A 27,720-nucleotide genomic window follows, 5' to 3' on the forward strand; every position below is an offset into this window, starting at 1 on the left:
TCTGTTGTAATTGGTTTGAATCACCTCATTGTTTAACAGAGACACACCCATCAGAATTGAACATCATATAATCTTGTTGTTGTCTTGTATAATGATCTCCTGGTTCTGCTCATTTCACTTCACATCAGTTCATATAAATCTCTCCAAGCCTCTCTGAAATAATTCTGCTGATCATTTTTTATAGAACAATAATATTCCACAACATTCATATACCATAATTCAGCCATTCTCCAATTGATGGGTATTCACTCAGTTTCTTGTTCTTTGCCACTATAAAAAGGACTGTTACAAACATAAAAGACACAGTACTTCGTACTCTATGCCCTCATAGAGATTATAGATGGTAGATTATAGAGATGGAAGATGCAAGCTTTAAAGAATTGCCCACAAAGTGCTATGTACAATTTGAAAGAGAAAAAGTCATTATTGATTTCTTTCTTTCTGAGAAGACTACTCTAGAGTAACTGACAGTTGAGATGGAATATAAGGCTGAAGAGAAATCCAGTGGTCAAAGAATTGAATTTAAGGCTTTCTAAGGTAGGGAAAAATAAAGGCTTTAAAGAAAGAGGGTTGCATGGTGCATTTGAAGGCAAAAAATAGACCATATCAGCCGGGGAAGAGACAGAGAAATGAGAGGGAGAGAAGGAGAGACAGAGGGAGGGAAGAAGGGTTATGAAGAGAATGTGTGTGTGTGTGTGTGTGTGTGTGTGAGAGAGAGAGAGAGAGAGAGAGAGAGAGAGAGAGAGAGAGAGAGAAAGAGAGAGAGAGAGAGAGAGAGAGAGAGAGAGAGAGAGAGAGAGATCTATTAGGAAGGAAATAATGCGATTAGATTGGAAAGGTAGGTTATTATATTATAGAAGGCTTTGTATGCTAAAAAGAGGAATAGGTTTTTCACTCAGTAAACAATATTGTTGAGCAGAATAGTGACATGAATCCCATCTATACACATGTGCTTCAGCTCTCTGAAATAATCTTAATTGATTTGAATACACTTTCCAGTGTTGTAGATTGGATTCTTTCCATAATTTCTTATTCTATGTAACTCTTATCTATCCTGCCTTATAAATCTTACACAGAGAATTTTTCCAAAAGGCTGGGGATTTTTTTCTGGAGTTCTTGAAATTGAGTAGAATACATAATACTCTACATTAGTTATCACCATTTTTCTGATATCTCTCTGATGATATTCTTTATGCATTTTTCTTTGTATAATTCTTGTTGATTTTTATGTATAGCTTACCCATAGTTCCCAAACTTTTCCATTTCCCTTTGGATGACCTGAAATTTTAATTCTTTAAAATAGCATTATTTCATTACTTATAGTTATATTTGAAAATATAATTAAATAAAAATATAACAATACTATTTGAAAAATCTAAAAAGATGAGTCTTTGGTTCTGAGAGAAACTTGTTTTTTTTTTTAAAAGAACTTGACTAGAACCAGGAAAACAATCTATATAATCATTACAGCTATGTGAATGAAAAGAAAAACAAACAAAATGAAGGCTATACATTTATAAAAGTTGAGAAATATATCTCTGTAGAAGAGTTGACAAAATGCACATCCTTCCCATCTTTGCTGAGATGGAAGGCTATTGGTGTGGAATATTGCATATGACCGTCAATGTAGTTGGTCATTTTCTGCAATGACTGTTTTCTTTTCAAATTGTTTTTTTAAACAAAGTCTGACTTTGTTGGTAAGGGCCTAAGTGAACAGCTTACTTCATGATTCCTGCTGTGAATGACTAATTCCTTTACTTCCAATCACCACCAAAAAGTCAGTTACTGTGCCTTATCAGAGTAGCTTTAAAGACACAACCTTTTCTGGCTGCACAGCTAGTGGAATGAGTCTGCTACCACCCATGTTGTTGGTCTTCACAGAGCATTTTTGCCCCAAAGTAGGTCTCTAATATATTCCCTAACAGTGCCTCAATTTTAGGCAATCTGGACATGTGCCAAATTCCTGTTTTTTTTTAGCACTAGAAATGACATTTTTTTTTAAATTGCCTTTCTGTTTTTGCTGTTGCACCTTGGGACCTTTCCATATAATTTAAAACTGAAACATTTCATATGTGTTGTCAACCCCATTAGAATGGGAATAATTTAAGAACAAGGACTGTTTTTCCTATTTGTGTATTCCACACTTAGCACAATACTTTGTACATAGTTAATGTTTAATAAAAGCGCTTTTTATTGATTCATACATACTCTCATTTGACTCACAGAACAGGAACTACTATTTATATTCATTGATAGATATGATAACTGAGACAAAAAGGTTAAATGACTTGTCCACAGTTGTGTGGCTGGTAAGTATATAAGATGAGATTTGAATCCAGCTCTTCCAAACTCCAAGTCCAACACTGTATTGTGCTTCATTTTAACTCAATTTTCTGTAATTCCTCCTATGCTTTCTATTCTTAATTAATGAAACTGTTCCACTGATCTACTTTTATATTTTTATCCAGCACATATAGTTTTGATGATTACTGCTTAATACTATATTAATGCTAGAATACTTCATTTATTTCCCTTGACACCCTTAACTTTACACTACTCCATATAAATTATTTTATGTAGTTCTATAAGATAACCTCATTGGTGATTTGTTTGGTATGGTAATAAATCTGCAAATTAATTTAAGTAATATCACTATTTTTATTATATCATTATAGTCCAAGCATGAACAATTAAAGAGCTCTTCAATTATTTAAATCTTCCTTTATTTCTATAAGGAGCATTTTGTAGTGCTATTCATATAAGTTCTAAATATTGCTGATTGATAAGTTAACTTCCACATGCTTGATATATTTTGTATTTATTTTTAAAGAGATCCTCCCCCCCCATCTCTTCATGCAGAGGTTTGTCAATAATATGCAAAAAGGTTGCTGCTGATTTTTGTGGGTTAATTGTATATCTTGCTATTATCTTTTAGTTGCATAGTTTCCTAAGAGTTCCCTAAGAAGACACTTTATCATCTTGGTGTCCTTTCTGTCTGCTTATTTTTTCAATTTCCTTTTCTTGTCTCACTGTTAGAGTTAACATTTCTAGAACTATATTTGATAATCACAGTGACTTTGGACATATTTTCTTTATTTCTAATCTTAAATTCAATTGGTTGTTCTTTTGTACATGGGCTGAAATTTTTTTGGATGATTGTATATCTAATTTATCAGGCCTTGTATTGCAGGGTTTGGAAAAACCACAACAATGACATCTACAAAGAGGACTGTCTAGAGGATTTTTGCTCATCATAGGGAATCAATCTTCCATTTGGATCTTGCTCTGGATTTTCTTTATGGTAGTGGCTAACACTTTCTGAAAACATATGGCCCATGGCCACTTGTTTTATTCCTTTATTGATGTTAAAAATTTGAGGGCTGACCAATATTATCCCTGTTGTCACATCTTCCAAGTAATATTCTTAATATATCTTAACATATGCATGAAGATACCTTGTTGGCAAATTACCTTTAAGATGGCATTTGGCCTTACTAAATATGTTTTATAGTCAATAAGTGATAGGCATAGTTGCTATTTTTATCTTTTATACTTTTTAGTAGTGTGACTAAAGATGTGATTTCCTGTAGAATATTATTTGATAATGTCTACCTTTTCCCTTTTTGTATCTTTTTGAAGAATTCTCTCAGTGTGTGCATACGTTATTTTCATAAGAATTTTGTAGATATGGGAAAATAAGCATTTTGATTTTTCTTGGTTGCCAATTTTATTAACAATAAGGTCTGGGATTTTTTTAATGAAACAAAATTTCTTTTGCAAACAGTTTGTTTTTATTTTTTAAAGTAAATTGTAAGTTTGCTACAGCAATACCAATACTGTCAGCTTGTCTATGTTCCCTTCTGAACTTTCTTTTGCTCTTTTCTATGGATTTTTAAAAATATTTGGAGATGAGTTTCTGCAGGCAGAAATCATAAGATCTTTAGTACCTGTTTTTGTGAGCCATCCTGTGGAAAGAGCAGATTTTCATTGCCTGAGGAAAAGAGAAGATGCCCTTCTCTAGTCCTAAAGTAAGGGGAGAGAAAACACTTCAGGAAGAGGAGCAAGAATAGAAGAGGTGAACAGTTACTTAATGTTTTGGGCAGAGAGCTGAGTGCTGGTGTGATAATACAACTGGGCAAGTGTGAGTTTGGCTTTTGGGTTGAGTAAAAGAGATGCCTAGTGATTTGAATAATAATGAGTTGAAATTTTTTTAAATGATAGATATGAGATATAAAGGTGGCCACTAAGATTCTGGAGGGCCTTCTCCCACTGTAATCAGATGCCATGCCTGGTTAGCTAGAGGCGAGAGAATGTAGGTAGATGGCAAAGTGGCTGTCTTCTTTCTTTGTCCAAGAGAGCAGACGTTTATTCTAGTTTTCCTTTTCTTTAAAGTTTGCTCTTTGTGTTTTAGTAATGCCATGACTACCTTGGATAATACTACTTTTGATCACAATTGTTTTGGTCTGAGCATTTCATTTTTTTGTGAATGGGGAATTCCAAAAGAGTAAGAAACAATGATATGTAAGACATGAAAGAGATTACAGACTGAAATACCAGGATGGAAAGAATTTCTTCCTCTCCACCATCTTGTCTGGGGTCTCAGAACCTACCTGAGAAAGAATTTTATTGATGTCAATTTTCTTTTCTTAGAACTCCCAGAGTGTAGCAAGCATGGTTTTGTTTTGTTTTGTTTTGTTTTTTCCCTAGGAGCTGAAAATCACAATGACACTCTGGTTTGGTGGACTGGGCTGTCAAGTCATACTGCTTCTCCATGGATTTCACTTATACATGCCTTCAGGAGAAATTTTTCAGGAGAGGAGAATGTTTTTATAGCAGTAAGAGAAGAGACTATTTGCTGTTCAGCAGTATCAAAAAAACTATAGAAAGATCAAGGGTCTTAGATCAAGGAATTAGCAGATCATTAGTAACTCTTAATAATAACTTAATGTGTTCTAAGAAATGATTTTAAAAGGATGGTTTCAGTGACACCTGGGAAGAGTATAAATAATTCAGAGTAAAGTAAAAAGAATTAGGAAAATAATTTATCAATAATATTATTGTAAAGATAAAGAACTTTGAAAGACTTAAAAACTGTGATCAAATATCACTCTAAAAGATTTATGATGAAGCTTGCTATTTACATCCTGAAGGAGAGGTAATGGATGTAGAATGCAAATTGAGACATAATTTTTTTATATGACCAATGTGGAAATTTGTTTTATTTGACTATACATATTTGTAACAAGAGTTTTGTTTTTCTTCTTAGTAATAGGGAAATGGGAAGGATAGAAGATGGATATTCTCTTGGGGATTTTTTTTTTTAATTTAAGGAGGTGGGGAAGAATTTATGAAAACAGAAAAGGAATTTCAGAGGATATGATAAAATGATCTATAAGATGGATTAACCAGTTAGTGTAGGGATATTGGTATAGGAACAAAACCTGGTAAAGAGATGGTATATACTAATAAGTATTGGCCAATAGGCCAAGAAACATATGATTTGGTTTGGAGATTTGAAACAATAAGAGGTGAATTGATTTGTCATACTTCATATGCAAACTATTACCAGTGGCAGTTACTCTATCACAAAATTTGAAACAGAATTTGGTTGGTGTTTTGGAAAGTGTTCCTCTAAAAACTTCTTTGGGGCCCTGATACTGGTTCCCTATCTCATAGCATCTTTTATGTCAGGAGAAGCAGGAAACCTGGATAAATGGCCAGTCTCCTTGGAAAAGCTGCTCAAAATTACAGCTTTGGGTTTACTTCCCTCTCATCTCTGCCTGTGTCAAATGCCTTTTTCTTCCCATTCTTATTCTCAACTAATACAGTACAGACACTGAGAAAATCCTTAATAAGAATCTTGCTATCTAGGTTGTTGCTTCTTTTAATCTATTTATGTCCTTTGATGGTCCTAAAAGAATAGAAGCGAGATTTGTATGATAAGTTCATCACATAATTTATATTGGAAGCTACTAATCTTGAGAATATTTGGCTTGATTTTGGAATTAATCCAGGTGTTCCTATGTGCTTTAGGTAGTACCTACAGATTTGGTTTATGGAAGCTCCAATGAGCTCTTGAAACAAAGTTAGTTTTCTAGGAGTTCTCTTGTGAAGGAGTGACTTAGACCTATGGGATCAGTTTATACCATAACTAGGCCAGAAAGGAAAGAGAGTCTAGTAATTAGGAAGAGTAGGAAGTGTTGGTTGACTAATGTTGGATATGACTTAAAAATCTCAAGCATTTTAGAGATTCTGGATGTTTCTAAATGACTTCATATAGATATTGCTGTCTTAATTTCTGATGATTTTGATCCCTATGTACCTAGCCAGATTTTAAATGGCATCTTTAAAACTCTGGGACTGACTTTTGGTAATTTTTAAAAAGTATAATTGAGATTGCCTGACTTATTAAGCTGATTTTTCCTTACTGGAAAAAAAGTAATAACAACAAACAAATTCACTTTCTTTTTAGTATATTATTTCTTGTTACTGTTGAGACTGAGAGATAGTAGTTGGGGAAACCTTTGTGGGAATTTTTTGGGACAATCTATTATTTTGACAACTTCATCTTCTTGCTTTCCTCTCCTCTCCTTCTCCTCTCCTCTCCTCTCCTCTCCTCTCCTCTCCTCTCCTTTCTTCTCCTCTCCTCTCCTCTTTTTTACTTTCCTTCCATACATCTATCTCTGATGCATTTCTATCTCTCTGAACTTATTTTTATAGTTGAACTTTACAGAAAAAAGATTGTTTGTTTAAATTGTCACTTTCACTTTTTTCCTGCTCATTTGTCTGCTTTCAAAATTCAGTTCCAAAGATACATTCCAGATTACTAATTTAAATTTCCTTCCAGAAATATAATAATAATAATGGCTTTATTATCATATTGCAGCATCATGGTGTGGAAATAGCACTGGATTTGGAGTTGGGGGAAAAAATTTAAATGTTCTTATACTACTAGTTGTGTGGTCTTGAACAAATCATTGAACCTCTCAGCCTCATTTTCCTCATCTGTAAAATTTATAAAATTAGATTACTACTTATACTACCTATTTCATAGAGCTTCATAGAGTAAGGAAAGTATTATGTAAATCTTAAAGCATTATATGAATGTGAAATATTATTTTAGTCTTCCTTTACCAAAGTTTTACCCTTCCACCTTATCATGGCACTGTGACCTTGGATTTTTGCGGACTATGCTAGAAAAGTATAAAATGTGGGCAGGTCCTCTATAAGTAGGAAATCTGAATATGTGATTTTCTTTTAAGGATCAGTCTAATTAACTAGAGAGATTCATCACCAGGTTGAAATAGAGCAATTAAAATTTTTGGCTACAGAAAATTATGAATCACATCTATTAAGCCATAGAAGTATTGTGATATGTATTGGTAGCAGAAGTACCTTCCATTGATTTTTGAAGTATTTTTTAAATTATTAAGTTCTTATTTAATTCCTTAAAAAAGGAAATTGTATTTTTAGAATTAAAATGATAGATAAAGTGTTAAATATTTTTGAGTAGTAAAATACTTCAGAAGGGAGAATAATACACAGAATTTGTCTCTTAACAAATGCTTATCCTTTTTTCTAAAGGGACATAGATAGAGAAGGAAATCCTAAAGCTGATGATCCAGATGAATATCCTGTGGACTCAAAAAATCTGTGTAATTCAAGTTACCGTAGATTTGGAACAAAGGATGCTATGGTAAATATTTGTATTTTTTAAAAAAGTTTTATGTAAATATTTCATTATCAACCTTTAAAAAAATCTTTTTTATTTCTATATTTGTATTTTTTAAAAAAGTTTTATGTAAATATTTCATTATCAACCTTTAAAAAATCTTTTTTATTTCTATTCCCTTTCATTATTATATCTTTCAAGACATCTTGAATTATTTTGAGGTATAGACGGCAAATACTTTGTTGGAAGAAAAACTATGAGACAGAATACTATTTCACTGAATCAAATACTTTTTCTTTTTTTTTTCTTTTTTTTTTCTTGTTGTCTGTTCTTTATTCTCTCTCTCTTTTTTTAATTTTTATTTAATAATTACTTTATATTGACAGAATCCATGCCAGGGTAATTTTTTTTTTTACAACATTATCCTTTGCACTCGTTTCTGTTCCAATTTTTTTCCCCTCCCTCCCTCCACCCCCTCTCCTAGATGGCAAGCAGTCCTTTATATGTTGGATATCCTAGATACAATATATGTTTGCAGAACCGAACAGTTCTCTTGTTGCATAGGGAGAATTGGATTCAGAAGGTATAAATAACCCGGGAAGAAAAATAAAAATGCAGATAGTTCACATTCGTTTCCCAGTGTTCTTTCTTTGGGTGTAGCTGCTTTTGTCTGTCATTTATCAATTGAAACTCAGTTAGGTCTCTTTGTCAAAGAAATCCACTTCCATCAAAATATGTCCTCATACAATATCGTTGTCGAAGTGTATAATGATCTCCTGGTTCTGCTCATTTCATTTAGCATCAGTTCATGTAAGTCTCGCCAGTCCTCTCTGTATTCATCCTGCTGGTCATTTCTTACAGAACAATAATATTCCATAACATTCATATACCACAATTTTACCCAGCCATTCTCCAATTGATGGGCATCCATTCATTTTCCAGTTTCCAGCCACTACAAATAGGACTGCTACAAACATTTTGGCACATACAAGTCCCTTTCCCTTCTTTAGTATTTCTTTGGGATATAAGCCCAATAGAAACACTGCTGGATCAAAGGGTATGCACAATTTGATAATTTTTTGGGCATAATTCCAGATTGCTCTCCAGAATGGTTGGATTCGTTCACAACTCCACCAACAATGCATTAGTGTCCCAGTTTTCCGCATCCCCTCCAACATTCATCCTTATTTTTTCCTGTCATCTTAGCCAATCAATCAGATACTTTTTCATAATCAACAAATCTATTATTTATTTATTCATTCTCTTATTTATTTAGCTTTCCAAATTCTTTCCCTCACCCAACTGAGAAGGCAAATAATGATATATCCATTTTTTATATATATATATTAGATAGATAGATTAGTATGTCTTCCAAATCTCTTCTTTTGCACTGCATATTTCTTAACTTTTTTTCAGTTATTCTATTATTTGCCACATTGATAGCCGTTTTTAGATCTCAGATAGTGTTTTGCAGCTCCTCTAGTTATTGCTTTCCCTTTTATTGTTTTTAAAAACTGCTTTCAACTTTTGCTTTAACTTATTTTAATATGCATATTTTCCAGTTTGATTTCTCCATGGGAATGTCTTCCAGCCTGATATTAATGGTTCAATTTGAGCTTTACTACAGATGTTCTTTACTGAGTCATAGATTTTCTTGCATTTACTCTCAATTTTTCTTTTCTGGGGTAGAAGCAGTGAAAATGGCCTTGGTGTGAATTGAAGATGTTCTGCTAGGAGGAAACCTTTTGTTCAACTTAGGGATGGGTGAGTTAGGCTCTACTCTCCCTATGATCTTGCCAGTAACGGGAGGAGGGAGCATAGAGGTCACAGATTTTTTTTTTAATTGTTGATTTTTTTTGTCTTTTTTGTAATTTCAAATCCCTTTATCCTCTAAAGTGAACTCTCCTCTATGATAAAGAAAAACATTTGAGCAAAAACATCTTGAACTTTTTCTGCATTTGACAAGATAGGCACAATTCTGCTGTAGTAATCTTCCAACTTTCTGCCATGAGAAAGAAGAGATATATTTGATTTTTGTTCTCTTGGTCCTTTATTGGTTTTCCCATACTCAGAATTTTGATTTCTTTTAGTGACTTTTTCATTTACTGTGCTGCATTATGTATATTCTTGGTTCCACTTATTTTGTTTTACAATCATTTCACGTCTTACCATGTTTTTCTGAATTCTTCATATTTGTGATTGCTTGCTGCACTATAATGTTTCATTGCATTCATAACATGATAGAAAGACCATTGGCTTTAGAGAATTAAGGAACGTGGCTCTCATGTTTCTTGCTTATGGTACTTTGGACAGATAGCTTAGCCATCTTTAGCTTCAGTTTTCTCATTTGTAAATAGAAAATTTTGAACTAGATAGTTTCTGAGATCTTTTGCAACTCTAGATCTATCGTCTATTCATCTCTGAATGTGTAAATAATCTTTAAAATTATTCTCAATCTATGGGCCTTGCAGTTCTTTGCTACCACAAAGTGCTGCTATGAATATTTTGGTGTATATTCACTCTGTTTCTATCTTTTAATTCTTAGGGGAATAATCATAATAGGACATCTGAATCAAATGATATGAATGATTCAATCACTTTTGTTACATAATTCCAAAATCCAGAAATGCTGGGCCATTTCACAACTCTTTTAGCAATAAATCTCTGTTACTATTTTACTACAGTACCTCCAACAACTTTGTCTTGTGAGACAGAATCTCAAATGTGTTTTACTTTGTGTTTCTCTCTCAATTAACAATTTGAAGTATGTTTCATGTGGTCATTTCTAATTTGCAATTCTTTTGAGAATTTAGACTGTATTGTTTGATAGCTATGGACACATACTTTTTTGTCAATGTTTTGATTATTTCTCCTCAGTTTTGAGGATAAGTAAAAATAATTAATAACTAGCATTTGTATATCACTTTAAGAGTTGCAAAATATTTTGCAAATATTCATTCTCATTTTATCCTCAAAACAACCCTTGGAGACTACTGTTATCTCTATTTAATACCTGAAGAGGACAGAGGTTAAGTGGTTTGTATAGGCTAACATAACAACTGGTAAGTATCTGAAGCTATATCTGAAATCTAGATCTAACCTGATATTTATTTCTCTACCTATGTATTTTTAAAGAGTGCTGGGGAGTTGGTTTTTATTTTGTTTTGTTTTGTTTTTGGTTTTTTTGAGGATGTGGGCATGGACTGGAATGGAACCAAATCAAGGATTGCCTGAGTTCTTATCTCCATGGAACACACATTTGGGCCAGAGGTTTTATCCTTTAGGACTTCTCTTCTTCTGGACTGTGGAATAGCTCTTTCTTCTCTCCTTTTCTCTTCTGAATTTTCTTTAATGTCTTGTTTTTATTTGCTGATCTTTTCTTTTCAATTGATTTCAATTCTGTCTCTAGAAATGTCATATATCCTTTATTTTATCTTATTAAATTGCTCTGAAGATTCTTGAAAAAGATACATTTTGAATTTAGTGGTTTTTATTCTTTTTGATGACTACACTTCAGTCTCTTTTACAATATAATACTTATTCATCATGTTGAAATTTTTTGACATTTATTTCTTCAAGTTGACTTACTTTCTCTGAGATAATTTTTCTTGTGAGCATCTTTCAAAAGTAAAATTTGGTTGTACTTTTATTTTGTTTAGAGATATCTAGTTTTTCCTCATTGAAGAGGACTTTTCTAAATAGGAATGGTACTTTTCTGAAATATGATTCCTATGACAGGAAGATAGCAGTCACCAATGCTTCTATGTGGCTGTGATTAATCAAAATGAAATCCATCTTATCTGCATTTTATATTTGTATTTTCCCTTTTCAAAGTAACTTGAACAAATAGTTTGCTAATGTTGAGTATCAATACACACTTAACTTTAATTTTTGGGACAATCTGCTATCTGAAAATACCAGCTGGTAAATTTTTTCAAGAGGGTGTTTTCTTTTCCTATTTGAGAGTTGAATAAAAAGCCTAATACTATATCCACTAATATTAGCGTAAATATTCAGATAGTCAGTATCTGGACAGCTAGAGGTGAAAAAGGCTATATAAGCTGAGAAGAAGGATCAGAAAACCTAGACTTCAAGAAGTATCAGATCTAAGGGAGCTAAAGCTTAAAGAAAACCTCATAGTTCTAGCCTTTAGAATTGAATACAAAGAACTGAGATATAAGAAAATGATGTCACAGAACCAAGGACAGAATCCAAGAGAATGCCTAAGGCAGGGGAGATTGAACTCCAGTGGAGCCATAAATGCTGAATATTGCCTGGTCTTGAGCAAAGGGGTCTTGCAATTTTACTGTGATCCTGGGCAAGTAATTTAACTCTGATAGCTTTTTTGATAGCAAAAAATATAAGTAGATACCTTCTTTTTTAGTCAGAAACATTGACAATAGTGAGCATACAGGTGTTCATCCAGTGGCTCAAAGCTATGTCTAGTTCTTAAGATTTGGGGAAGTGTCCTTGGAGATGGAGGGTAGGGTTCTGTATTACATATATGTATATCTCAGGATTATGGTTTTTCTAGGACCTTTTAGGGGGCCAGTATTGAGTTCTAAGGGTCATCTTCTTCAACTTTGCTATTCATAAATAAGTAAAATGAATGAACAAAATTTAATTTCCTTTTGAGAAAAGAAAAAGAAAAGAAAACTGGCAAAAAAAACCACACAATTTTTCAATGTAATTAAAATAACATTTTCTATTGTTATTAAAAATAAATTTGTTTTTCTCTTTTCTCAGCCATACATTGGATATAAATTAAATAGTTTCAGGGTTGTCAGAGGATATTTTCTGTTACAAAGAAATAAGTGTAGTGCATACTTTAATAGAAATGTTTAATGACACTGTTGTTAGATCATTTATTTTTCTTATGGATAACTTTTGTTTTTCCAGCCTTGGAAATCAGAAACACATGAACAGATGGAGCAATGTCATGTAAACAAAGAATTTGTGGAAAGACGCAGTTTGCTCCTGCTGAATAATGATACATTTGACTCTGGGATTGTTGAACGGTATTTTTAACATTTGTACTTATTTGCATAGATTATGGATTTTAAAAGTAGGTCTTATTCAAGAGGTCAGTAAACCCATATTCAAGACTTTTCTTTTGTACACACTTGTGATTTCAACAATGGAGGAAGATATACAATTCAAACCATAATGAAACATCAGAAGAGAATTTTTGAGTGGAGGTGAAAAGGAAATAATAGAAAAATGTTATGTTTATGGCACATAATATGTAAATATCACACCAATTTGCATGACATCTTCAAAACAACAATAAAAACAGAATATATCGAATGTCTACTGAGTACAGGGCACTATGTCTTTGCAGAGAGAAACACATTTAGTTAATATGAGGACCTATCCCTCATAGACTTTATAGTTTACTTAAGGAGACACAGCACATAGATAACTATAATACATGACAAACATATTAGAAGGGATAAATATGAGAGGCATAATGTAGCCAGAATCAAGAGGACTTTGCAAACTGTTTGAGTATGAAACTTTTCCTTTCTGTTATTCATTTCAGTTATGGTCAATTATTGGTCACAAAGAGTGACCAATTTAGGTTTTTTGTTTTTGTTTTTTTTAGCAAAGATTCTGGAATGATTTGCCATTTTCTTCTCCAGCTCTTTTTACAGGAGGAACTAAGGCAAACAGACTAGCCCAGGGTCAAACAGCTAGTAAGTGTCTGAGGGCAGATTTGGATTCAGATTGTCCTGACTCCATGCCCAGTGTTCTATCCACTGCACCACTTAATTGCTTTATTTTCCTCTCTAGGAATATATAATTTTTTCCCCTCCAAACTAGTTATTTAAAAATAGCTTTTGAAATTATCCTTCAATTGAGTTTTTGATGTTTTGAATTTTAAAAGTGTCAGGCTGACTTGTTTTCTGGAAACTGTCATTTTGTGTTTCAGGGATCTTGGATTGCCTAGACAAGGTTTTGGAGCTCTCTTTCCCCGACACCCACAAGATCGCCGTAAAATGTTAGTAATTTACTAAAAATACCACCAATAATAGAAAATGTCATGTAATGAGCCAAGGATATTTGATTTTTGAATTATGTACAATGGGTCAAAGAATGTAGAAAATTTTCAAGTACTATTTGTATATCTGTCAGTTTTATGTTCTTTAATATAATGCTACTTTATCCATAAATAAATGACACCTTGTCTAATATTGTTAATAATACATGAAATACATTGACTAAATCAATGTTTCCCCCCATTTTAATGGAAATAAATTGTGAAAATAATGTACCTTTGGTGATTAAAGGTATAGAGACAATCTAATTTAATGAGTGTAGTCCAAATGAAGTTTTTAAAAAATCCATAATGAAGGATATGTAGAAGAAAATGAAATACATCAGAAATTAAGGTACCCAGAGCAGTTTGTACATTATGAAAGTCCATCATAAACATGCATTATTAGCTAAAGTTTTTACTTTAAGGACAGTAGGGATCTGTGAACTAAGCAGGGAATCTAAAGTTGATCTGACTGAGACTTTATCTCATATTTATTGAGAGATCAATAACAAGGCAGTTAATCTTTCATTAGTTTCCATATCTATAAAAGGAAGGTAATAACATCTGTGTTATGTAAAGCACTATTTTTGAGTGAAGCACTGTTTAAGTACTTTATGGATTTGTGAGTTATTAAAGAGCAAACTTACTAATAAATATTTAAGGCTGGATTTGAACTCATAGGGATGAGTTTTCCTGAACACAAACTGAGTGTTTGATCCATTACACAATCTAGCTGCCCTTTCATAAATATGATACCTGTCCTAACATAGTTATATGACAATTATTACATAATGACACATTGACTAAATTAATATATTTTTTTCAAGTACAGTTCTGATTGTGCCATTCAGAGCCCAAATAAGCCAAATTAAATCACTAAGAAATAATTCATGATGCCTTCAGATATGAATCAAAAACCATACCAGTTTTTTTTTAATCTCCAATTGATATTCTAGAATAATTTCATTTCCCCTTGGATGTCCTATAGTCAGATAAGGATTACCTGAAGGAATTGGGGGCATTTATTTAGAACAAAAGGAGTCTCACTGGAGACATGATAGCTATCTTCAAATATTTGAAGGTCTGTCATTTAGGATTAACTTTTTTCTCTTTAGTTTCAGAAGGGTAGACATTGTCAAATGGAAAATTGATGTTGGGGAAAAAAATAAGTTCCTAAACATTACTTAAAAATAGAACAGGCTGTTTTCTTCAGGTCCCCTAAACCACATAATTTTAAGAAGAATTGAAATAATTACTTTTTAGGTATGTTACAGTGAATATGGGTTGAATTAGATAACCTGTGAACTCCCTTTCTGCTCTGAAATTCTGTGATTGTGTCTATAACTCTAGTGTAAAAATATTTCAGATAATGGCTAAGTGGTATCATTCATTTTTATATTTGGTAAAGCAATTAAAAGCACATAGTTATAAAAGTTCTTTCTTATTCCATCTTGTTGCATGAATATGGAGAATATATGATCCATTAGGAAATAAGACATTAATTTAAATGGTTGGTTAGAACTATTTGTTTTCTTTACTTAATTCATCAATGTAAACAAGGTATTAAAAACATAAATACTCTGTTTTAATGAGAATACACATAGTATACCATTTTGGAAATTTTACCAAAATATACTATTTTAGAATATTTTCTCTTGATTATTAACTGCTCTTTTTTTTCTTGTCAGCTATAAAGCAGCTAAAACTAAATGTCTATAGGAAAAAGGCAATGAATAAAAATGAGTTTGTTTTTTGGACTAGAATAATGTGTTTCCAGTTATTCAGGAAAACTGTAATTATAATGTGATTTTAATCCTCACATTAACTCTTCTGATGAAACAGTATAAATGTATAACATTGTCATAATGGAGACCTTTATCAGAGAACATTTAATTTAAATTTCAGAAAACGTTAAATTAGTCACAATTACACTTGTTAATGTTTCTTTTTTTTACTACAATAACCTTGGATTTACTAATTTGGGGCCATTTCTATGAAGACAATTGTTTCATTTCCATGTAAAAAGACTTCAAAAATTCATAAAGGAAAAATGTTTTAATGAAATTTTTTTATAATCAGAGACCTGGGTTTTTTGGTTGTTTGAACCATACATTCATGATTTATCTCAAAGTAGTAGTTTTTGTCATTTACATAATAGAATGTAGTTGCTAGTATTTTACACTTTTATAGAGGACTTTTGTAGATACTTTCAGTGCATCCTATAGTTGGAAAAATACATCTGGATTGTTACAGTAAATGACGTTTGGAACTGATCCTTATGTGTATGTCTCTTGTCTGGCTCACTTTTCTTTGGACACAGTGCAGTTTGATTGGTAATGTTCTTTCTAAAATGGCAACTGAATGCAATACTTCAAATGCGATCCAAGCAGGACAGAATACTGAGGACAGTTATTATATAACCTATAAACTATGTAGTGTATGATTATATAATCACTTAAATATTGGTATGCTGATGACTCATTGGCAGTTTAGATCTTTTCCATGTAACCCTAATCCAGATATGTCTATGGCACTCTGTACTTGTAAAAGAAATGTTTTGAACCCAAGAACTCTTTGCATTAAATTTTATTCTATTATATTTGAACACTGCTTTCTCATCTAGTCATCTAGCTTTGGATAATTTGCATATCTTCAACTTATATCACTTGTGCCTTCCTCCAAATATGCAACTATAATATCTTTACCAAATAATAGAAAAAATATAGAACCATTTTCAGAAATGTTTTGTAAACAATGTCATCCTTTTCATTTCAAAGAAATGGATGCCAAGAAATAAAAAATGCCATTAACAGTCAGAAGTATTAACACATATACCTTGTAAATATTAACACATATACTTTGTATGTTACTAGGTATTGGGTTCCTAGTATAGATTGAAATTCAACATTAAAATAAGGAGAGAAAGAAATTGAGTTACTCACTTTTCAGCCCGTGGTTTAAAACTTTGGGTACTCCATTGGAGATTTGCCTCTAAATTTAATATGTACCTATAATTAAAAATAACAATATTCATTCTTTGGATCGATTCATTCAAATGGTTCTGAAAAGTCCTATTTGTAATATTATCCCTCTCCATAAAGATAACATGAACCCCTTATAAGTGCTTTATTGAAATGTGAGTAGTAAAATTAGTTCAATTTGGATGAAGCAGTCAATGTTGACCCACTGACTTTTCTAAAAGCTTGTGTATCTTCCCTGGAATAGTGTATTCCAGATCTTTACTAGGATTTGAAATCAAACTTTTATTTTTTTGCTTTCTTGAAAACTGAGATGTTTTTCCATTTCCAATTTTCTGGCACTTCTAATTATTTAATGATTACTGACTAGCTCAACAATCACATCCATCAATCAATTACTTCGGTAGCCAAGGATGTAATGCCTCCTGGATTGATACCTTGAATTTGTCTAGGGTATTAGAGGCTCTCTTGTCACTTCTTCACTTATCCTTTTACAGCTCCCTGACAAACCATTTTTGTTCTATCTTTTCTAGTCTAGAGTTCATTTTCTTTATTAAAATAGCAAAAAAAAAAAAAAAAAGCAAAGTAAAAGCTGAGTAGTTCTGCCTTCTCACCATACTCTGTTATTATCATCATCTATCTAGATCAATGATGAGGATGATAGAAAAAAATGACACATAGAATACTTTAAAATTTTCAAATGGCATTCCTCACATTTTTGTGAAGATAAATAGTGCAGGTTTCACTATTTCCATATTACAGATGACTACAGCTAATAAGTACTGATGAAGGATTTGTTACATGTCATTAAAGTTTAAGTTGGTCATTGAATTCTTGTATATTCATATGAGTCTACTTAGGCAGCACCCTGTTCTTTTCTTCATTGGTATCTTTGATATTGTAATACTGAAATAATATTCTTGAGAGCTTCCCATCTCATGTATTTTATGTCTCAGTGAATCACATCAGATAATATTATAATATGCTTATGATACTGAGGAGACTGTGTAAGAATGAGAACTTTCTAGGACTGAAGATTTCTATGCCATTACCTTTTCAATATCATACAATGATATCTAGTTGGCATTTATAGCTAAAATATCATCAAAGCACCTATACCTCACATCAATCAGTCTTTCTGATAGTTTGAAGAGATCATTATCTGTGATATAGTCAGTCTCATTTGGCCAGTATACTTTTGTTTTCTCTTCCCCTGTTACTCTATCATGATGACTTCTAAGTATTAGGAGAGCAAAAAGAACACTAGAATTGGACTTGCTGGAATCTCTGTTTCAAATTTCAATTCAACCTGTAATTAGCTATGGGAAATAGGCAAATCATAGATTTCTTGAGCCTTAGTTTCTTCCTCTCTAAAATGGCACTAATAATATTTGTAATAACTAATTCACAAGGTTATCACAAGGACATGAGATCATATATGGAAAACACTTTGCAAATCTGAATATGTTCCACAGTTATTAGCTATTGAATACAGATATAAATACCAGTTTATATTTTCAGAACACTTTAGGGTATTCAAAGTTCCTCCATATACATTATATTTTCTTATCCTCACAATGGTGTGAGTGAAATAGAGCATGTACTATTTCCTTCATTTTAACATATAAACTGAGACACAGATATAGAGATACCAACTCCTCCTATCCAAAAGTATTGAAGTGTTACATGAGCACAGATGATTTATTAAGCCAATTAACTGGATATTAGAAAGTGAATGTGGAAGGGTGTGACACAGGATAGATAAGTTTTAATAGAGAAAAAGATATCAAAACCTTGGAATGGATGGAATTTCAACCTTGGGAGCAGCAAAAGCTTGAATGTGCATGCTATCGGTAATAAAGTGGGTTCTTAATTAAGTTCCTATTTGAACTATAATAAGGGCCTCAGTATAGGGGTAGAATAAGTAGATTTGTGCAGTATAGGAGATTCTTATTGGGGAAATAGAAATTAAGATAAATTATTCCTATTTCATAGTTTTGTTCATTGCCAGCCCTTGGTACTGCTGCTGCTACTGCTGGTGTTTTTATGGCTGCTGCTGCTGCTGCTGCTGTTTTTATGGCTGCTGCTGCTGTTGCTATCGTATCATTGGTTTAGGGAACTCTTATTGAGAAAAATCAACCATTGCAGATCAGCAATCATTCTTTGCCTTTTCAGTCTTGGAGAGCATAATTTGTGCAGTCATAGTTTAATGAGCTCATCTCAAAATGACATTAAAACAAAATGAAAAAAATCTATTTTTTGTGTATTGTGTCTTTTCATGAATATTGGTTTATACTTTGTAGGGAATATATGACAACATATCGTGAAGACTATGTTCCTCCCTACGATTACTTGAAAGTTGTAAGTATGAGAGAAAAGAGCTCCATTAAATGGCTATGTACATATATATATATAAAATATATTTTCCTGTCTAGAACAAATAATCAAGATTTGAAGGTAAGAAGAATCTGCTAGAAAAATATTTACATAGAGCTATTAGCAACATGTCTGTGGAAGTTATTAGTAATGTTACAATTTTGAGTAATTTGTAGATTGCAAGGGGAGAAAAAAATCTAATTTTAAATGTACTAACCACTTTCTTTTTTGTTTTACTGCTGTTCAGAACTTAACATTTAATGGTAAAGACATTTTTTTAAGATTTCTTTTCATCTTTGCTATTATACATTTGTACTACATCAAAAAAGAAAGGTGATATATATAGTTATAGATATATACATATATCTATCTATATATGTATGTATATATTTTGGACAAATGTGAATTTTAAAGACTATCTTAATGCTTGAATATACTTTTGTATTTTTGAAAATAAATATTATGGAAAGTATTCAGTATTTGTTATTTCAACTTACAACAGGAACAATGATGCTTCTCATTCTCATGACCTTTAAAGGAAGGGTGTGATACAGGATAGATAAGTTTTAATAGTATTTAAGTATTATATATTAAGCTCAATCCCCTGGCACTTTATCTCTTTGTGTCATAAACTACCTTGTAATGATTGGGATAATAGCAAGCTCAGCTGAGAAGTAGAGATTACACAAGTAGTGTGAAGGTCCAAGGCTGGTGACTTAAGGTTTGATTAGGCAGATCAGGATTTAGATAATCATGGCTGCTTTTAGGATTTAGGCAAAATTTATTCTGATTGGCAAAAAGTATGACATATTACTCAGACAAGAGAGATTTCAACCAGCGATAGGTGAACACCAGAGGGAGCTCCCAGTGAGTTTGTTACTCTAACAAGACATGGAGACATTTGCTGCTCATAATTTTATCCCTAGCATTTTATTAAAAACTGATCTTCTCCCTGGAGTTAAACCATTTAGAGTGTGAAAGGACCAAGTATTTAGGGGAGTTGGGTCTAGCGTCTTAGTGGAGAGAAGATATAAAAAGCTGGAATGGAGAAGTTTTGGAAGAATCTCTAGGGAATGGAGTAGAGAATCAATTTGAAGGGGGGTAAAAGAATTGTGTTACTATAAATTTACAGTGGTTGGTTATATGATTTCCTCTAGTTTCATTTAACAGTCAAAGCCATATGAGTATGAGCTGCTGGAATCTCTGTCTTCTAAAAGAAAGAGCTAATGATTTTGTATTCTATCTCCTTTTAAAATTCAATTTTATTTTGAGTTCCAAATTCTCTCCCTTCCTCACTCCCTCTAGTACTCATTGAGATAGCAAGAAAAACAAAACCCATTACAAAAATGTATATCCATGCAAAACAACTTTCTGTATTAACTATGTAAAAAACACCAAATTAACTCAAGAAAAAAAAAGAGAAAAAAAAAAAACACATTTTGGTCTACAATGAGTTAATCAGTTCTCTATATGGAGGTAAATAGCATGTTTCACCATGAGTTCTTTGGAACTGTGACTGATCAGGCTCACTATGTCTTTCAGAGTTGATTATCTTTAAAACAGTTTTTAAATATAACTTGTTCTCCTGGTTCTGCTCTCTTTATCGATTCATTTAAAATTTCCCAGGTTTTTCTGAAACCATCTCCTTCATCATATACCATAACTTACTCAGCCATTCCTCAAATTGATGAGCATCTCTTCAGTTACTGATTCTTTATCATTATAAAAAGAGTTGTTATAAGTATTTTTGTACTTACTGTTCTTTTTTTACTCTTTCTTGGATCTCTTTAGTATATAGACCTAATAACATTGTTCATATGTCAAAAGGTAAACATAGTTTTATAGCTTCAGGGTCATATTTCTGAATTATTTTCCAGAATGGTTGGAGTAGTTCATAGCTGGAGAAGGCAATGAGAAAACCCACTATACTGGATCCAATTCTGACCAACAAAGATGGGTTGGATACTGGTATAAAAATAAGGGGCAGCTTAGGGAAAGTGGCAACTTGATTTCAGAACTTTGAGAGGAGTGAATTAGAGAGACAGAGAGAGAGAGAACTTTAAATTTTACAAAGTACAGTTTATATATGTCAACTTCTTTGAACTTTATATCAATTCTGTGTAGTCATTGCTATTAATATTATCTTCATTTTATAGATGAGTAAACTGGGATTTCTAAAAGTTAAATTACTTGTCCAGGATTATACAATATACAATAATTATCATATGGAAGATTTAGATCTGGATCCCATAGACTCTTTTTAAAAATAATTTTTTGAATTTTGTTTTAACTTAGAAAAAATTAGCATTTCCATAGAAGAGTAAAATGGGGGGAAAAGCTGATTGTACATGAAACATCAAATCTATTATGTACAACTTACTATTCCTCTTAAATATGTAATAAATTTATCATGTATTTTTTCCTTCCTCCTTTTACAATACGTAATATATTATAGACCTGTAATAGCATAATAATGTGTCAGGAATGCTCAGAATGAACTGAGAAAAATAAAGAATTTTAAGGAAAATAATCAAAAAAGTCTTTATGGGTGTTTTCAAAGCAATATTGGGAGAAAATTAGAATTAAAAAAAGGATACTACTGATGCTTAACGTAGATGGGATAAAGAGAATAGATGATGAAGAAGATGATGAACTATTCAAACTCTTACCTTAGTTCTGTTTTCTTTGCCAAGCGAATGGCTATTTTTTTTCTGGAAAATTTTAGAAAGCATTTTTTCAGATATGTGTTGGACTAAACAACCACTGAACTTTCCTAGTTCATCTCTCTCTCTCATCACTGCTAGTCTGATTTATTGCCTTCAAATTAGTATCCCTGTCTTCAGTCTTTTCCAGTTTTTCCCCTTTTCAATTTCTCTTCCATGTGACTGACATATTGATTTTCTAAAGAACACAGGTCTGACCACATCCCTCTTCTGTTTAAGAAGCTTCAGTAGCTTTCAGCTGAAATAGCTCAAAAGAAATAAAAGATATGCAAATTTCAAGAATCCACTCCAAATATTCACATGATTCATTTGGTCTCATATTGGATTCATTTGGATCCATATTGGTTTGATCAGTTATAGTCAGACAAACTATAATTTGATTCTAATGTCATTTTGGCCCTCTTTTAGAGTAAAGGACAACAATTAACTTCCAATTACCTCTAGAATAAAATATATATATTCCTCTGTTTGACATTTAAAGTCTGTCACAATCTGGTTCCAACCTCTCTTTTCAGACTGAATTAATTTTACTCTTTATTACACGTTAAGCTCCAGCTAAATCTTGCTATTCACTATATACAATATTCCATCTCACACCTCTGGATCTTTGCCTCTTATGCTTAATATTCTGGTCTTTTATGTTGGTCTTTTTCATCTTTGACTCCAAATTTCTATTTCTCTTGAAGTTCCACTATATGAGGCCTTTTCTGATTCCCCCTCTCCCATTTGTCAATGTTTCTCCATGAAATCCCTTTATATATATATTTATGTACATGTTTCCCCTCAGAATGTAAAATCGTGGGAAGCAAGTACCATTTCATTTTTCTCTTTGTATTCTTAGCACCCAGGACAGTATCTGGCTTGTATTAGATACTTAATAAAATGCTCATCAGAATGAAGTTGACTTTTGAGATAGATGATCTGTGAGACTACACTTGCTAATTCTTTCCTTTAGTCCAAATCAATAACTGTAATATAGTAATTTAGAGTGGAACATTAGCTGCATTTGTGAAGACATGAATATGTATGGGAAAATGAGTCCATTCTTTCCTTTTACCTATACATGACTATTTCAACTCCGAGTGTTAGGAGTATACAGATTACTAGAAACCCAAAGTCCATTGCTAATAGTTGTTAGCAATGAATGTGATAAAAGACCTAAGGGATAAGATTGCATATAAAAGATGTGTGATAAGGGTTCTGTCTATCCCTAGTAGGAGAATAATAGTTATTTATGTCTATTTTATACAAGTTGCATTTAAATTATTGGGGTACCTTTTTCAAGTCATTTCCTGATTGGTAGAGTTAGTTCAGTTCAGTGTATAAGGGGACAGAGTGGTAAGTAGATGTTGGATAAGTCTCAGAAAAGCTTGTAGCAGCTCAGCTGTGACAATCCTGTTTTTTCCTACCTACTCTTTCAATGATGTTATATTGGGCCCTAGCTGCTGTGCCTCCATAGAAGACAGGCAGAAACATTAAAAGAGAATTGATTCTTATTATCCTGCTCCAACTCCAATGTTTTGTCTTATTTCATGGTTAAATCTGCTATTGCCAGAGTCAGAGCACAGTGTGCATCAGAGAGGGGGCTGAGGCACAGGCAAATATAGCCTTCTGTAAGTCTAATTCATCAAACTTGAGCTCAATCTGTCATCAGAGGCAGTTGTCAACAGAATAGTAGACAGTTTTTTTTATGACAGATTGTTATATCAACCGAGTTAGTCAAGTATAATTTCTGAATGCCACTACCAAATCATCTCTCATAAGAACTATAATCCCTACCTTGCCAGAATCACCAACACTATTTAATTCACATCAACAAACAGTCATAAAGTACATACTATTGATCAGGTACTGCATTAGGTACTTAGATAACAAGGGAAAAAATGAGATACTCTTCAAAGATTGTCTTCAAGGATCTTATATTCATTAATCTTTTCTCTCTTTTGTTTCTTCCCACTAGGAAAAGACTACTTATCAGTAGCATGTTACTGCTACTTTTGAAGGGTTACCCATACCTTTCCTAGCACTTGTCTGTCTTTTTGGCAAGATGAGAGTTTAAGAGTCAGGGTCCTTCCTATTACAATCTCTGCTCTGGGGTAAACTGGATTATGGAGGGAGAATATATGTATGAAAATAGAGGGCAACATTTTCTTTTGTTGGTTGTTGGGGCAATATGCTCACTGCGATCTATTAGAGAGACTTTTTCCTTTTTTAATTTTATACTTGCATTCTTTAACAGTGATTCCATCTTTTATATACATTGTAAGATTTTTCATCTTTTGTAGTTTTTTCTTGTTAAATCATACCCAATAGTTCACAGTCTCAGGTGTCCATTGAAAACACAGAACTAAATCTTACATTACTCACATAGGGGAAATTTTAGCTCAAAGACAAATACACAAATAATTGTTCAAAATAGCAATTAGTTCAATTAGAGAACTACTTTACATAGGAAACTTAAATAAACAACTTCTAATAGTGATTCAGAATTAGAATGGAGATAAATAAAGTTAAAGTTCATGAATGGGAGAAAATATATGTGTCCACATTTAATACTGAGAATGGAAATATCCCTCATTATATTGCTGAGGACAAGGACAGTTTGCCTTTTGTTATATCTCCCTTACATAGTAGGTGCTCAATAAATTCTTGTTGACTGGGCAGGGAGGCCACTAGCTGCAGGAATGACATGATAAAATAAAATAGAATAGTAAACATACTATTCCTGAGTCCTTTTGGGTTATTCTTGCTGCACAACCTTGAAGTGTCTAGGCAGAAAAAGCAAGAGAATCTTGGAAGCTACTAGCTCTCAGAAAGAATAAAAATTGTGGAGAAAATTGAGGGGAGAGAGAAAAATGATCTCTATAATCTTTTATCCAAGCTAGACTCAACCCCCCCCTCCAAATGTGACTCTGCCTCATATTTTTCAAACTATAAAAATAAGAAAACTTATAGGAGTGTCCAAAGATCTTCGGATATTTGAATCTACTATCTACTTTGAATCTACTATTCAGATCTACTGATCTGAATCTACTATCCAGGAAATAAAGGATAAGTCTTTGTTGGAAACCCTGCCAGATGCTGATCTGAGAATTTCAGACTGATATCAGTTAATTTACAAGTATTTATTAAACACATCAATGCCAGAAATTATGCTAAATTCTAGCGATACAAAGAAAAAAAATACTCCCTGCCCTCAATGAACATATATTTCATTAGAAGAGACTTTTTATATATATAAAGAGATATACACACAAGATACATACAGATTATTTATATGGCAGCCTTAAAGTAGAAAGCCCTTGCAATCTGGAAATACCTCCCTCAAAAGGTGGTTTTGTTTTAAATCATCTTAATCCTAGGTAGAATCTCATTCTAGAATTTTTAGTTCATGCAGTATGTCTTTATGCTATCCAAAGGGGATCAGATCTGAGGTCAACCATGTAGTAATTTGTTCTCCTCGTAGGGGAGGAAAATATAGCACTACTAATTCTTCAATCATTGCCATTGCTTCTAGGTATCCACTTAGGATTGATTTATTAATCAGATGAATTCCTTAGAACTAGAAAATTAGCTTCAATCTATCTTTCATGAGCCTTTCCTTAAATCTATGACATTGGGCCCTTCCTGGTGCTGTTTGGATCCTAACCTAAATCTCCCTTCTATATTAATTGGCATGATTTTGTCTTCAGACTATCTGTCCCCTTCTTAACTAATTTCTTCCCATAACCCTGGCCTACTTTGAATTCTATCATCTGCCCAGACTGCTTAATCCACACTTCGTTTAAATATTATCTCTTCCCCTAATGCCCTTGTTTTGAATCAGTTAAGGGTGAAGTATATAGCCTCAGTTGTATTTTTCTGTCCCCATGTCTAATAGCAGGTCAAAGATAGGACCTGAAAAGTGCAGAACTAAATGGGATTTTTATGCTTAAATTTAAATTTAAAGCATCTATAGCTTTTCACTTAGGATGCCCATCCTGTGAGAATCTCTAGCATTGCTCTCAATTTTTTTTTTAAAGCAGGTTTCTTGGGGTAGCTAAGTGGTGCAGTAGATAGAGCACCAGCCCTGAAATCAGGAGGACCTGAGTTCAAATGTGACCTCAGACACTTAACAATTCCTAACTTGACTTCGCAAAAACAAACAAACAAAAACAAAAACAAAAAGCAGGTTTCTTTAGTATTAGTATAGCATTATCAGAGAATTATATACCAATGTGCCATTATTTTATTGATACAAAAGTAAGACCTAATGTTCAAAGGAGTGCATAAACAGTGGGACACATAAAATTGTACCATAATTTTCTTTTGTGATGAAATCTTAAAGTTGACCATATTCTTTAATTAGAGAGAAATATATTACATTATATTCTTTGAATTATACCTAACTGAACAAACACTTAAGGACACAGATTTAAAGCTAGATGGGAAAGCAAGTCTAGTATTATACCCCCATTTTATAGATGCGGAAATAATTCCTAGAAATATATTATATTGCCAAGGTAACACTGGGCAAAAGCCAGTCTTTGATAGTAGAAGTAGTATTTGAACTCAGATACTTTGGCTTCAGAGCCAATGAACTTTCCATCATATATTTAATCTTTTCTTATGCACTTCCTTTTGTTAATTTGAATACAGGTATCTGGGAAAAAATGCTTTTCACTTGACCATATTTTATTCATTATTGGGACAGTTGATAAAAATGCATCCAAAATAAGAATGCATTCTCATAACTTCTCCTGCTATATCTAATTTTAATTTCTGATGAACCAATTTAAAATAGATCTTTGACAGGTTTGAAAACTTATGTTATATACATTTTTGATGGAGGAATATTTTATGCTCATTGGACATAATCAAAAAGTTATGACAAGAATGTGTATCTATACAATTTTCTTCTATTCTACTTTCAGTTTCCATGTGTCATTCTAAAAGTCCATCCACTGCAGCTCAAAAATTTTTCTAGACAGCAAGCATAGAAACTAGTGGTAAGTGCCCACCTCACTCATAGAAAAGAAAAAAACATTAGTACTTCTAAAGGAAATTGAACATGGAAAATTGAGCTACATCTGACTCTAACTTATAATTTAGTGGTTTATCTTGATATCATAGGCTCAACTTGGAGCATGCCTTTCTGCTCGCCTTTTTTTTCATTGCTTTAACTCCCAGCACCCTCTTCTGGGCTTTTTGTGTTCAGCATTCTACAAATTAGTCATAAACTCTGACTTAGCACACAATGCTTCTGGCTCTAAAGTACATGGGAACTTTCCAGCTATGGCCTTCCTTTCTGCCTCAAGCAAAATAGCCTCAACATTCTATCATGGAATTGGTTTGGTCTCAACCTATCATGAGTACTACCTGTAGCCCTGGGAAGCAACATACAAAAAATTAGGAAAGCTTACCTTGACTAGATTATTAGGAAGAGAAAAATTGGCTTGAAACTTGGATACAGATATTAGTGACCTAACGTTTGATATATATTGAGGGATATTCCATAGATGATTATGTTGCTATTGATCATCCAATCAGCAGACATTTTTAAAATACTTACTATTTATCAGATAGACAGAGCAAGGAAAAAATAGTCTTTGCCCTTAGTGAACTCAGATTCTAATGGGGAGATAACATACAATTAACTATGTGCATACAAGAAATATACAGTGTAAATGGAAGTTAATTTTTAAGTGTAAGCACTAGCAAGAAGGGAAAATTGTTCCAAAATCAGATTTGAGCTTTGTTGAAAAAATCCAAGACAGGCAAGAGGTGGGAATGAGGAGAGAGAGCTTCCCAAGATTGATGGGACAAGCAGTAAAGAATTGGGAGATGGTGTCATGTTCTAGGAATAGCAAGTAGACTTCAGTGTTTCTGAATTGCAGTATATTTGTCAAGAAAAGAGTAAAGAAACATAGGAAGGAATCAGGCTATGAAAGA

General features: G+C 32.7%; 1 protein-coding gene across 2 annotated transcripts in view; it reads left to right on the plus strand.

Moving 5' to 3' along the window:
- CFAP95 (cilia and flagella associated protein 95) overlaps window positions 1-27,720 on the plus strand; it is a 73,904-nt gene that overhangs the window by 39,800 nt on the left and 6,384 nt on the right. The window contains exons 2-6 of one of the 2 annotated variants that reach the window (XM_051962017.1): window positions 7,585-7,696; window positions 12,572-12,690; window positions 13,605-13,673; window positions 18,994-19,051; window positions 26,703-26,777. In XM_051962017.1, coding sequence (XP_051817977.1) covers window positions 7,585-7,696; window positions 12,572-12,690; window positions 13,605-13,673; window positions 18,994-19,051; window positions 26,703-26,768 — 424 coding nt within the window. In that variant the 3' untranslated portion in view covers window positions 26,769-26,777. Of the gene's footprint in view, window positions 1-7,584; window positions 7,697-12,571; window positions 12,691-13,604; window positions 13,674-18,993; window positions 19,052-26,702; window positions 26,778-27,720 lie in introns of those variants that run through there. The other variant, XM_051962010.1, reaches the window with a different exon arrangement.

The sequence above is a fragment of the Antechinus flavipes genome, chromosome 1, assembly GCF_016432865.1.
Source record: "Antechinus flavipes isolate AdamAnt ecotype Samford, QLD, Australia chromosome 1, AdamAnt_v2, whole genome shotgun sequence".
In the NCBI taxonomy this organism is placed as follows: Eukaryota; Metazoa; Chordata; class Mammalia; order Dasyuromorphia; family Dasyuridae; genus Antechinus; species Antechinus flavipes.